Source organism: Myxine glutinosa, chromosome 10 (genome assembly GCF_964187855.1).
Source record: "Myxine glutinosa chromosome 10, kmMyxGlut1.1, whole genome shotgun sequence".
In the NCBI taxonomy this organism is placed as follows: domain Eukaryota; kingdom Metazoa; phylum Chordata; class Myxini; order Myxiniformes; family Myxinidae; genus Myxine; species Myxine glutinosa.
The window spans coordinates 73,691,606-73,705,447 of NC_136270.1; the positions used below are offsets into that span (position 1 = coordinate 73,691,606).

The 13,842-nt window shown below is 44.8% G+C and overlaps 1 protein-coding gene across 2 annotated transcripts in view; it reads right to left on the bottom strand.

The window, feature by feature from the left end:
• Positions 1–1,614: 1,614 nt before the first annotated feature.
• MOB4 (MOB family member 4, phocein) overlaps positions 1,615–13,842 on the bottom strand; it is a 456,882-nt gene continuing 444,654 nt past the window's right edge. For both annotated transcript variants that reach the window (XM_068126759.2, XM_068126762.2), the window contains 2 exons: positions 11,081–11,192; positions 1,615–2,207 (listed from right to left, as the gene is read on the bottom strand). In XM_068126759.2, coding sequence (XP_067982860.1) covers positions 2,076–2,207; positions 11,081–11,192 — 244 coding nt within the window. In that variant the 3' untranslated portion in view covers positions 1,615–2,075. The remainder of the gene's footprint in view (positions 2,208–11,080; positions 11,193–13,842) is intronic.

Consider the following 13,842-nt stretch of genomic DNA (forward strand, 5'->3'; position numbering starts at 1 on the left):
AGATCCGGATCCGAATCAGGTTAGTAGAAATTTTAAAGTCATTCTTCACCATTGGGAGAAATGAATGAATGAATGAATGATCGTTTTAAGGCCATAAGGGAGATCGGGCCAAAAACGATACATAGCAGGATATCTCAAAAAATTGTGGACGGATGATTTTGATAAAATGTGATTCTGTATTGTGATTTTCTGGTCTACTCTGGGATACAAAACGTAAACTGTTCACGTGGTGGAGGTATGTTCTCCACTGAGTGCCGTTCTAGTTGCTCTTGCATTTCAGATAGGCGTCTGTTCTAACCACCTCTCCTGCAATTTATCTCGATCTTTCACTCTCAGCTTTATAACCGTCCCTCACTTTTCAAGAGCACATACATTCTTTATAATCCTTTCCTGGTGAAACTACCAAAGCCAAGGCTTACAGTCCATCTCCACTCGTTTGTTCTTCCTCTGGCTTGTGTAACCTCCTTCCTCAGTCTGTTCAATCCCACTCTTCCTGCGAGGCCTTCAGGAAGGCCACACACTCTTCTACCTCCATCCCACCTGTGATATTTACCCCCCTTAACTCCACCCTCTTTCTTTTGCATGGTAATGGGTGTTTCCCTAAAGAATGCCTTTTTTCCGGAAACGAATCGCGCGCTCACACATACCGCAATGTGAGCGTACAAGTGATTATAATTAATTGTAGCAAGTCTCAACAACACGTGCGCTGCGAGGTGAAAAGTCTCCAAAAATATCAATTTTTTTCTCATTTTTTTTTAGATATGACCGAAAAACTCGTCGCTCAAAGGATTGCCTGTGTCGCTTTTGGAATTGCACGCAAGCTTTTTGCAGACACTCTCAGGCCCATTAAGGCTGCACAGCGTTGGCTTTGTTTTGCATTATTTTCACAGCGTTGGCTTTGGGTGATGGCCTGGAAATTTGCCAGACCTCAATCCAGCGGAGAACCTTGGAGCCATTATGAAAGAGCGAGTTGAAGACCGCTTGTTGGAGTTTCGGAGAGCGAACAGTGTTCCCGTGACCGCTTAATGGATATAATCAACGAGGTCTTGGAATGAATGAAAGGTGGTACTGACCTCTTTTGAAATTTGTTGAGGTCGTTTCAAACGCATTTGAATCTTGTGAAAGCCGCTGGTGGAAAATCGATTAAAAATTATTAAAGTCTGAGGTGTGCATTCGGTCGGGAAAAAAAGGCATTCTTTAGGGAAACACCCATTACATCTATCTGCTGCCCCACTATCACTCAATTCACGTTTTGCCCTGTGCCCTCCATTTTATCTACAAAGTAGCAGGCCACCATCTCTTTTCCCATCCGTTCTCTCTTTGTCTCTCTTTTTTTTTTCTCTCTCTCTCTCTCTCTCTCTCTCTCTCTCTCTCTCTCTCTCTCTGACTCTGTCTCTGTCTCTGTCTCTGTGTCTGTCTCTCTGTCTGTCTCTCTCTTTGTTGTTTATTTATTCCTCTACACCATCCCATTTTCCATCCTTAATCCCCTTCACTGTTTAAATTTCCATGAGCCTAAATATTTGTAATTGACCAATCATTTCCAAGCTTTCATATTATGGGAGAAGTATACAGATGTCAAAGGTTGACCTTTTCGTAATGAGTGCCTGTTAAAAGTTTACCTTCACAATATTTTATTTTTTTCCTTTTCTCAAGGAGAGAATACACCACAAGACAATACAAGGAGAGATTATTACAATAATTGCTATTAAGATCACATGCAACAATGATGTACAAATAACACTCCAGAACCTTCCTTTATGCCAAGCTGGTGCATTAAATGCAAATAAACAGACAGGAGTGATGGGTTGACCCACAAAGCTCAATTTTGTGCTTAGATTAAGTAAAGCAAATCAATTAGGCTGCAAATGTAACATAAGGTTTTGTGGAGTGCCATTTTATAAAAATCAACTTCTTAAAATAAACTTGCACATGGCCACTGGAAGCACAATCCGACGCACGTGTCCACATTTACTGCAATGGGATTTTATGTTCCTGGGTTTGAGCATTTTCATGCAGTCAGGAAATTGCCACCATACCACTTGAGCTTTGTCACCATTTAAACACCTTGATGTTAATCAAGCATCGCTCTCTTCTGCCGTGGCTCCTTGAACCTCATCCTCCAGAATGGGCACAATCAGGTTGTCTTTGGACATCAGGTTGTACTTTATAACAAACTTGGTGAATCGATGGCACAGGAGAGTTTCATTCTGTACAGAACAATGATAAATTGTGTGATTACATAATCATGAATGCACCTCAAAAGCTTTGAACCACTTAAGCCTCGGGGTTTGGCGGTTAAATGATGTGCTCTCGACCACATACGTCTGTATACAAACGTAGCTGAGTTTGAACCTGTCCCATTCCTTTCCTTTTTACAAATACTCTATCTGCCCCTCAAAAGCCTCTATCTACCCCTCATGTTTCTTCCAGGATCAATTTTAAGAAAACTCTCTTAATCTTTGCTGTTTCTGGGCATATACTCCATGATGCAGCACCCTTTAACACTGCATGACAACAACAGTTTGTACTTGAGATCGCCATTATGGGAATATATATATATATATATACATACATACACAGTCACGTGAAAAAGTAAGTAGTACACCCCATGTAAAGTTTTGACTTTTTCAGCATACAGCTATTTGATCTTCATTTCAACAATATTGATAGATAAAGGTGATATAATATAACAAATAACATGAAACATTTACATATTGTAGTCCATTGTATAATTTAAATAAACATAAATGCAAATTTCGCATGTGGAAAAAGTAAGTACACCCCCACATTTATCACTACTTCAAATACCTAAAATTAGAATCAGGTGCACCAGCTCAGGTGCAAATGATTAGAACATCGTTAGAGAGGATCTTGGAGGAACCTGTCTTATTTAAACCTAAGACATTTAGTTTGGTTTGCTCTTTGTTGTTGAAGTGTGCAGCGTCACCATGCCTAGATCAAAAGAGCTCTCTGAGGCCTTCAGAAAGAAGGTTATAGATGCCTATGAGTCTGGGAAGGAATTTAAAAAGATCTCCAAGCAATTTGAAATCAATCATTCAACTGTCTGGAAGAACATCTACAACAACAACAACAACATGCATTTTAAAAGCCATTTTCCCTGCTAGAGCGGGGGTTAGCCTTGCGGTCCCCATGACAATCTTCTCCATTTTGCCCTATTTTCTGCATCTCTCCTTGTTAACCCCCTCGCCCGCATTTCTTCTTCCACCATCTTTAGCCAAGTCTTTCTCGGTCTTCCCCGTCCTCTGCTTCCTTCTACATTCATTTCCATCACTCTTCTCAACCAGTCACTTTCATCCTTCCTCAACACATGACCAAACCATCTCAACCTGTTCCTCTTCACAGCATCAATCACAGGCTCTATTCCCATCATCTTTCGCAATTCATCATTTGTCTTCCTCTCTCTCAACGATACTCCGCACATCCGTCGAACCATTCGCATTTCCACTCTTTCCAACCTTCGTTGCTGCTCTACGTTCATTACCCATGTCTCGCTCCCATAAATCATAACACTTCTCACACATGCAACATACACCTTTCCCTTCAGCTTCAACGACACTCCACTCATCATCAGCACGCCACTCAGTTCCCGAAACTTCTTCCATGCACATCTCACCTGAGCAACCGTTGCCGAGTCTGATCCACCTTCTCCATTCAGCATGTCTCCGAGGTAGCAAAATGTTTTCACACCTTCCAGCTTCACGCCGTCTCCAAGATCCAACTCAACATCTCCTCCATCTGCAGCTCCCTCTGTGCACACCTTACACTTGAATGTAGCTGCCACACTGGTTAATGACACTCTCTGACCACTACATTTTTGATGAACCCACTCAGCGATGAACCCACTCAGTACATTGAATGGAGTTCACGCCGACACCCTTCCTACACACAGCACAGGGCCACTTCCCAGTTCTTTCCACCTCACCACATGCTTTACCACTTGCCATCACCTTCGTCTTTCCGATATTCACCTTCAGACCTTTTGTCTCCATACATTCCTTCCACGTGTTCATCTTTTCCTTCAGTCCATCCATACTTTCCGCAATCAACACCAGATCATCTGCATACAACAACTCCCACGGTAAACCCTCCTTTACGTTCTGAGCCAGCACCTCCATCACAGCTACAAATAGTAGTGGACTTCGTACCGACCCCTGATGCACTCCCACCTTCACCTCAAACTCACCACTGTTCCCGTCCTTCGTCCTTACAGCTGTGCGCGCTCTTTTGTACATTGCCATCACTACTCTGATCAACCATTCCTCCACTCCTAACTTCCTCAATGCCCATGTCAATACTTTGCGTGGTACCCTATCGAATGCTTTCTCCAGATCAACAAACCCAAGATTTAGCTCTTTCACGAGCCTCGATCTTGTATACAAAAAAAACAAAAAAAAAAAACTTCTTCCTCTTCTCCATGTACTTCTCCTGCAACTGCCTCACAATGAAAAGCGCGTCTGTCGTTCCTCTTCCTGGCATGAATCCAAACTGCATTTCGTCGATCTTCACTTTCTTCCTTATCCTCCTCTCCAACACCCTTTCCAATACCTTCATTCCATGCTCCAATAATTTTATCGCTCGTTACGAGCCACACTCCAGAGGGTCACCTTTCCCCTTGTATAGAGGGACGAGGGTACTCAGTTCCCAATCCACTGGAATGCGGCCTTCTTTCACCACCAGATTACAGATCTCTGTCATTCTCTTCACACCCCAATTTCCTGTTGCCTTCAACATATCTCCCACAACTCCCGTCGGCCCTCCCGCTTTTCTACCCTTCATTGCTTTTATCGCTTCCTCAACTTCCTTCTCAGTTATCTTCTCTGCCGGTCCTAAAACTGGGTTACTCTCTATGTTGCCATCCCATTCATTCTCTGTATTCAACAGCGTTTCCATATATCTTTTCCATCTTCCTTTAATTCCATCTGGGTCGACAACCATTTGTCCCACTTCATCCTTCAAGCAACTCACCCCCATCACATCACACCTCTCTTTCGCTATCTGCTTTGCAATCCTGAATACCGCTCTCTGACCCTCTTCCGAATCCAAGCGTTCTCCGAACATTTTCCTACATGCCTCCTGCGCCTTTGCTACCTCTTTCTTTGCAGCCTTCCTGGCTGCCTTATAACTTTCATGCTCTGCTGTTTCTGCTCCCGTACCCTTCACCTTCTGCCACTCCTTGAACTTCTTCCTCTTCACGTCAATCCTCTTTCCAACTTCATCATCCCACCACCATGTTTCCGAGAGCCTCGGTGGTCCTTTTGTCCATCCACATACCTCACCAACGGCTCCCAGCAGACTAGCTTTCATTGACATCCAACCACTTTCAAGCTCAACCACATCATCCTCGACCCGACTCAGCCTCTCTTTTAATGCCTCCCTTACTGTCACCTCTTTCAACCTCCACACCTTCATTCTCGGTTGGTACTTCACCCGCCGAGCTCTCCTCGCACCTTTCACCCTTATGTCGCAGACAACCAAGTGGTGCTGTGAAACAGCCTCCTCCCCCGGGATCACCTTTGTGTCCCGGAGGTGCCCCCTATCTCGCCTACACACCATCAGGTAGTCAACGGTTGTCGTCGACCCACCTGACGTGTATGTAACAAGCTTATTATCCTCTTTCTGGAACTGAGTATTACAAATCAACAAATCAGCTCCATCAGCAAACTCCAAAATCCTTTCACCTTCTCCATTTCTCACACCATATCCGTAACCCCCATGAACTCCGTCAAAACCATCCATACTCCTTCCCACATGTCCATTTAGGTCTCCTCCTACCACAACAACTTCCTCATCTTTCACGTTTTCCATCAGCTTCTCTAACGCACACCAGAACTTGTCCTTTTCCTCATCGCTTCGACCAACCTGCGGAGCATATCCCGAGATGACGTTCACCAAGAGCTTTCCAATCATCATTTTCACCATCATCAACCTATCACTCACTCTAGTCACACTCACCACACTGTCTACAAACTCCTCAGAAAACAGGACACCAACACCATTCACGCCCTCCGGGCACCCTTGCCACACAAACTTGTATTTCTGTCCCTGCCTACCCTTCACCATTCTCACACCACTTCCCTTCCATCTCGTCTCTTGCACACAACATATGTCTACTCTTCTTCTGACCAATACTTCCACCACTTCTCCTGATCTCCCTGTCATTGTCCCTACATTCCATGTCCCAAACCTCATAAACCGATCTCCACTTCGGGCTGTACCCTGCCCATATGTCGTTGTAATTGTCATGGTTCCCTTTTTGAGGCAATGTTTTTATGGCCGGATGCCCTTCCTGACGCCAACCCTCTTAGTCGTCTTTTACGACACGCAGGGATACGGTGTACCTATTCTTATCCAGGGTACACACCGGGAAACGTTTAAAACATGGAAATTCTGGGGGTGGGGGGGGGGGGGGGGTGGTGTCAAGGGAAAGATAAAATGAAAATAAATATGGAAGAACATCTACAAGTGGAGAAAATTCCAAACAACTGCCAACTTGTTCAGGCCAGGCCGCCCAAGCAAGTTCAGCCCTACAGCAGACCGCAAGATGCTGAAAGAAGTCTCGAAGAACCCCAGAATGTCATCACGGGACCTACAGGTAGCTCTTACCACTGTTGATGTCAAAGTGCACGAGTCTGCACAAATTTGATCTACATGGGAGGTGTGCCAGGAGGAAACCTTTGCTGTCCAGAAAGAACATCAGGACAAGACTAAAGTTTGCCAATGAACACCTCGGCAAAGACCAGCACCTCTGGAACAATGTGCTCTGGACAGATGAGTCAAAGGTAGAGCGATTTGGCCACAGTACCAGAAGACATGTTTGGCGAAAACCAAAGACAACATTTGACCACAAGAACCTGATACCAACTGGAAAGCATGGTGGTGGAAATATTATGGTTTGGGGCAGCTTTGCTGCATCAGGGCCTGGGCAGATCACCATCATAGAATCCACTATGAATTCTTCATTGTACCAGAGGGTGCTTGAGGATAATGTGAGGCCATCTGTCGGAAAGTTGAAGCTCAACCGAAGGTGGACCTTGCAACATGACAATGACCCTAAACATCTATCTATAATTCCACTAATCTCTGTGTGTATGTTTGTTTGTATGTTTGTCTGTGACCGCTGTTTCTCGACAACTACCGGTCCGATATACTTGAAACTTGCCAGGTATATTGCTGGGGACCCGAGGATGTGCCTTTTCAAGGTTTTAAATTAATCGCAGAAGTAGTTACCGAGCTATGTCCAAAAAACGATTCAACCAATCAGAGAGCAGCGAGCTATCACGTGTGCCGAACGTGGCGAACAGACTCTGCCTCGGATGGCACATTTGAGAGCGTATTCATTTATTTCCCGTCGGCAAACTATGTTGCCGTTAAACTATGTTTTAAAACTAATAAAAACTAATTTGCGATTCATCGTATTCATCGCTTCACATTTGCGACAGTGAAGACTTCACTTCGGCAGCCAATCACAGGACGCGTTGTTGCGAGCCCGAGAGCCTGCGCCATTACGGTTCGTAATTCGATTTCTTCCGGAGAAAATAATAATTTCTCGATTTCTTATGCGCATTATTTCTCCCAATTCAGTCAGAGCGAAGGGCAGAAGCGAAGAGCGTTGTTTTTTTTATTTACGGGCGTACGGGCGGGGTAGAGCGTACGGGTAGCGTTTTTTTTTTTTTTTGGCAAGGAACGGGCACCCACGTACGGGCATGCCCTAGTACCAGTAAATCCACCAAGGAATGGCTGAAAAGAAAGAAATGGAGGGTTCTGGAATGGCCAAGTCAAAGCCCGGATCTAAATCCCATCGAGATGTTGTGGGGGGATTTGAAACGAGCTGTGCATGCAATTGTGCATGCTGTGCAACAATTTTTTGTTGAATAAATTATTGCAAAGTCAATTTTTCATTGTTTTTTGTTCAATTCGATCACCTTTATCTATAGATACTGTTTAAATGAAGATCAAATGTTGATATGTCCACATATGTTAAAAAGATTTTAAAAACATTTCATGGGGTGTACTTACTTTTTCCACATGCGAAATTTGCATTTATGTTTATTTAAATTATACAATGGACTACAAAATGTAAATGTTTCATGATATTTGTTATATTATATCACCTTTATCTATCAATATTGTTGAAATTAAGATCAAATAGCTGTATGTTGAAATATGTTGAAAAAGTCAAAACTTTACATGGGGTGTACTTACTTTTTCACGTGACTGTATATGAAATGACATTGGCATGCTACCACAACGAGAGTTTCAGTTACGGTATGAAACCGTAATATCCATTTGTTATTCCAGCAAAGATGTTTTTATTTGTATATATTGTTACGGACGTACAACGTCGGCCTCTGTTCCCCTTAGAGGGGGGATTAATCCCCTCTTCTATAACTGACCGACGTGGTCCCTGATGCTGCCCAGCGACCTCTGGAAAGGCCGGTGCACAGCCCCGTTAGTACCGCGGACAGATGTTAATTGCCGAGCGGTTTTAGCAACCGCGGCACGAACTATTAACAGATACTAGACCCGATCCTTGAACGTTGGCCAAATCGTGCCACAGGTTTTCAATGGGGAAAAGACAAAGACGACGGATGTGAAGAAGAGGAAGACGAAGGCAAAAGGTTGGAAATACAACTATTATTTATTACTACTATTTACACAATGAAAGAAACCAAGGAAGAAGGAAAAATAATAAAATAATGCAGAAAGAGGGACGGACCAGAAGGACAAAGTGCAAATTAACTTAACTATGGCAGTCTTACTTACAACCCCAGGACAACACAGAAGACGGACGAACAATCAGACTTACACGGGGGATGATGATCGGGATGAATCGCTGGAAGGAGAGGAAGGTTCAGGTGGGATGGTAGGACGACCGGGCCGGGAGCGAGCAGCCGCCGGCTCTCCGCCCTCTGGTCCACACCACCGGGATGCTCCCAGCAACGCGTTAGAGCCCGTTGCGGCAAGGCTGGTTGGCAACAGCGTCTCCCTCACTCGTACTCCCGCAGGTTGCACGTCTCTCTTCACAAGGCTTGCTGTCTCTCTCTTCACAAGGCTTGCTGTCTCTTTCTTCACAAGGCTTGCTGTCTCTTCCTCTCACTTATGGCTTGCTGTCTCTTTGCCGGATCTCCCGTCTCGCAACTCTCAGGACTCTTCCCAAAGGCTTCCGCGCGCGCTTATATAATGCCTCGGGCGATCAAGCCGCCGGCCTCCAGGACACGCCCATCGGTGAGCTCGCCTCGGCCCTGATTGGGCGCGAGGGCTCACCGATCCCGCCCTTAGAGGAGGCGCTGGCAAGGCCACGCCTTGTTCCCGGCGCTGGGCCGACTCCTCTCACCTTCTGCTCCGGGATGACCTCGTGGCTAATGGAGTCTTGCAGTGAAAAACCACAACCCCACAGCAGCAGCAGAATGCAGCAAACCGCCCAATGCAGTTGGCAATTGACGAAAGGGGAATGTGAAGGGAATCTACCCTATTTGAATTCGGTGCAATGGAGTGTTATGGATGTGGGGGAGGTCGTAAGTGGGGGATGTTATGGATTTGAGAATTGTGTTTTTTATTGTTGTTGTAAGATATCACCCTCCTTCCTCCATTTGTTGTGTATAAAGGTCAAAGGTCGTTCCCGTAGTTATTCCATAAACAATCACGTAGCAAATCATAGATTTCCTCCTTGTTCAGTAGTTATCTCCTTATTATGTGTATTAGATTAAGGCTGTGTCTTCCATTAATTAACACTCCATTGCACCGAATTCAAATAGGGTAGATTCCCTTCACATTCCCCTTTCGTCAATTGCAAACTGCATTGGGCGGTTTGCTGCATTCTGCTGCTGCTGCTGTGGGGGGTTGTGGTTTTTCGCTGCAAGACTCCATTAGCCACGAGGTCATCCCGGAGCAGAAGGTGGGAGGAGTCGGCCCAGCGCCGGGAACAAGGCGTGGCCTTGCCAGCGCCTCCTCTAAGGGTGGGATCGGTGAGCCCTCACGACCAATCAGGGCCGAGGCGAGCTCACCGATGGGCGTGTCCTGGAGGCCGGCGGCTTGATCGCCCGAGGCATTATATAAGCGCGCGCGGAAGCCTTTGGGAAGAGTCCTGAGAGTTGCGAGACGGGAGATCCGGCAAAGAGACAGCAAGCCATAAGTGAGAGGAAGAGACAGCAAGCCTTGTGAAGAAAGAGACAGCAAGCCTTGTGAAGAGAGAGACAGCAAGCCTTGTGAAGAGAGACGTGCAACCTGCGGGAGTACGAGTGAGGGAGACGCTGTTGCCAACCAGCCTTGCCGCAACAGGCTCTAACGCATTGCTGGGAGCATCCCGGCGGTGTGGACCAGAGGGCGGAGAGCCGGCGGCTGCTCGCTCCCGGCCCGGTCGTCCTACCATCCCACCTGAACCTTCCTCTCCTTCCAGCGATTCATCCCGATCATCATCCCCCGTGTAAGTCTGATTGTTCGTCCGTCTTCTGTGTTGTCCTGGGGTTGTAAATAAGACTGCCATAGTTAAGTTAATTTGCACTGTGTCCTTCTGGTCCGTCCCTCTTTCTGCATTATTTTATTATCCTTCCTTCTTCCTTGGTTTCTCTCATTGTGTAAATAGTAGTAATAAATAATAGTCGTATTTCCAACCTTATGCCTTCGTCTTCCTCTTCTTCACATCCGTCGTCTTTGTCTTTTCCCCATTGAAAACCTGTGGCACGATTTGGCCAACGTTCAAGGATCGGGTCTAGTATCTGTTAATAGTTCGTGCCGCGGTTGCTAAAACCGCTCGGCAATTAACATCTGTCCGCGGTACGAACGGGGCTGTGCACCGGCCTTTCCGGAGGTCGCTGGGCAGCGTCAGGGACCACGTCGGTCAGTTATAGAAGAGGGGATTAATCCCCCCTCTAAGGGGAACAGAGGCCGACGTTGGGTTCCGTAACATTTGGTGTCAGGAGCGAGATTCGGACCTGAAGCGCTTAGCGCGCTCAAATTATGAGTGGCCCGAAATTTTCCAGCATGGAAATTGTTATTGCAGCAAAGATGTTTTTATTTGTATATATATATATATATGTATGTAAATAAAAGTGCATCTCACCTCGTATTCATCAAAGAGCTGGCGATGATGAAAGTAAGCATGTGAGAATATGCGGTAAATACGACGGCACACAGAACCCAGCTTGGCAACAGAAGACTCCTTTATACTAACTCTGGGTTAACAGGGAATAAAGCAAACATGGTGGAAAATCAGGACAAAAGGTGAGATTTCTTCTCTCTTCAGCACAGCCTTCAATGGTAACTTTTAATAATAATGTGGATTTATCAAATTCTTAGGAATAAAAGTTTATTATGAGTTTTAGTCTTGCTGCTCTTAGTAAATATAAATCTGGACCAAAACCAACAAATGTTGACAGGAGAATGTTTCACCACATTTGAATATTTTGGGTTTGTGGACTATCCAGCATATTTAACTTGAACTTGGATTTGTACCTTGATTTTTCAAGTGCATGTGTTTGTTTTCTTTAAATAGAAGATGTAGGCTCATGGAAAAGGAAAGTGACATTAAAAAGGGAATGTCATGACTTGCGCCATAGTTGCATAAATGCAAGAGATAGAATAAATAGGAAGAGAAGGGGAGGAAAGTAACCTAAAAGTTCATTTAATGTGGGTAAAGGTAGCAGGTAGAGATGTGGGATGGCATGACAAAGTGGTGGTATACCACGTTCATGAAGCTCTGGACCAGTGGTTCCCAAACATTTTTGTCCACGACCCAAAATTTGAAATCGCATTCGCCTCGTGTCTCAAATGGTACTTGTACCTAAGTAAGACAAAAATTGTCAGAGCAAACGCTTTCAAAGTGAAAACCCTCCCTCAAAAACCGAGAATTTGACCGGGGTTGAGGGGCTTTCACGTTCGGGTCACGACCCTGAGTTGGGAACCCCTGCCCTCGAGGGAAGAGTGCAATTGAACCACCTCCAGATGGCATTTCCACAAATGGGAAAAAAGAGACACGAGTTTAGCTGTGCAATTTAAAGCCTGGATGTTGGTAGTTTAACCTGCAGGGATTAGTGGAACAATGTGTCCGTCCGTGAGGTGGGGAGAGTCGGAGGGCCGTGCGAGCAGATGCCGCACTCCTGGAACAAAGTGATATTTATAAAAGTAGCAAAAAAAGCCCCTAAAAATGACGGGTATTTTCACACTATTCAGCCATGAAAACTCGGGCTGAAACCAAAAGGTTATTCAAAACCTTAATTTATTATACAATTTCCTTATCCCTTTATTTGGGCAGTGTATAAAGGCTACAGACCGCTGCCGTGATAGCTCCCAAAAATAACCCAGGATACGTATGTGAAACAAAAATATGCCCATTGCTTATGTGCAGTTCTAATACATTGTGGTTATATACCTGGAATTATTCCAACTGTACTTGGCCATGAGCTGACATTCGAGGCCTGCGGCAGCTTCACAGAATGGTGACTGGTGACTGGATTTTTTGACGTTAGAATTGTTGGTGGAGTTGGTCGAGTTGTCCAACGAGTGGGGTGGTGGCAGTCCGTCCGCACATACATGGTCCAAAAACGAACCTGATTTTATATATTTGATTATTCATTTGTATTTTGTGTGACAAACAAATGCCAAGTACTAGAAGGGCACTTGGTAGAGTACATACCTCTGCCAGGCTGATTAGTTTACATTTTGTATCCCACTGATAGGCTGGATATGCATCTGGACCGGAACCAAAGTCCAATCAGCTTGTTCTTGTCATCTAACCAATTCATCCACCAAGTTTTGTCATAAACCGTACACAATGTTTTGAAACATCTTTGCTATATATCGTTTTGGCCATCTCTCTCAATAGTGAAATCACTTTAAAATTATAGTTCCGGATCCAAATCTTCCACAAAATCTAATCGATTTGTCCGTGTCACACACCCAACCTGTCCACCAAGTTTAGTCCAAATCCATCCACAACTTTTTGAGATATCCTGCAGAAAGGGGTGAAAACATAACCTCCATCCACCTTAGGTGGCAAAGGTAATAATCCATGTAATCGTCTATAAGACATGGCAGCCTCCATTAAATTACTTGGAAATTCACTGAAGTTGCATTTGCACTTTTATGCAAGCCTGAAATTGCAATGGTAGTCCATGCGATTGGGGATGATGGAGAATCAAATATTTCCATTGCTGCGAATTTTCCCTGGACAGGTTAGGCATCAGGGAAGGGGCAGGACACTGAAGCGAGATGTCAACAAATCACTCGAGCCAAGTCCCAAATCACCGTCGTATTCCTTCAACTTATGTCAAGTCCCACATTGTTTTGTAAGCCTTGAAGTACAAGCTATCAAAGAATGAACACAGTTCGGGATTCATTGATTGCCATGTATGTTCTGAAAAGTTGTTTAACTCAAGTTTTATTTGTCAACTTCATACAGTGGACATTTTTTGTTTTGTTCCCAGCAAAAATAAATTTACGTTAAATTTACTTCTCATATAGTTACTTGCTAGTTACTCACAAGTAATAAAAGCTTTTTTAATGCAAAAGGATGTCGGGATGTTACTCCAAAAAGTATGTAAACAAGGCAGGGATGATCACAAGAAATGATCATGTGAAACCATCCCTACATCTTTATTTGAATAATGGTTGTCCCTTCAGGAAAGGGGTGAGACACTGGGCTATCAGGAAGGGTTTCAGGATGATGTGGAAGCAGAAAGGGGGCGGGACTGTGGAAGCAGAAAGGGGGCGGGACTCTCTGGAAGCAGAAATGGGGCAGGACGCTGTGGTAGCAGAAAGGGGGTGGAACGCCCTGGCAATATTGCAGAAACAAACTCTATTTCAATTATTTGCAGAAACAAACAA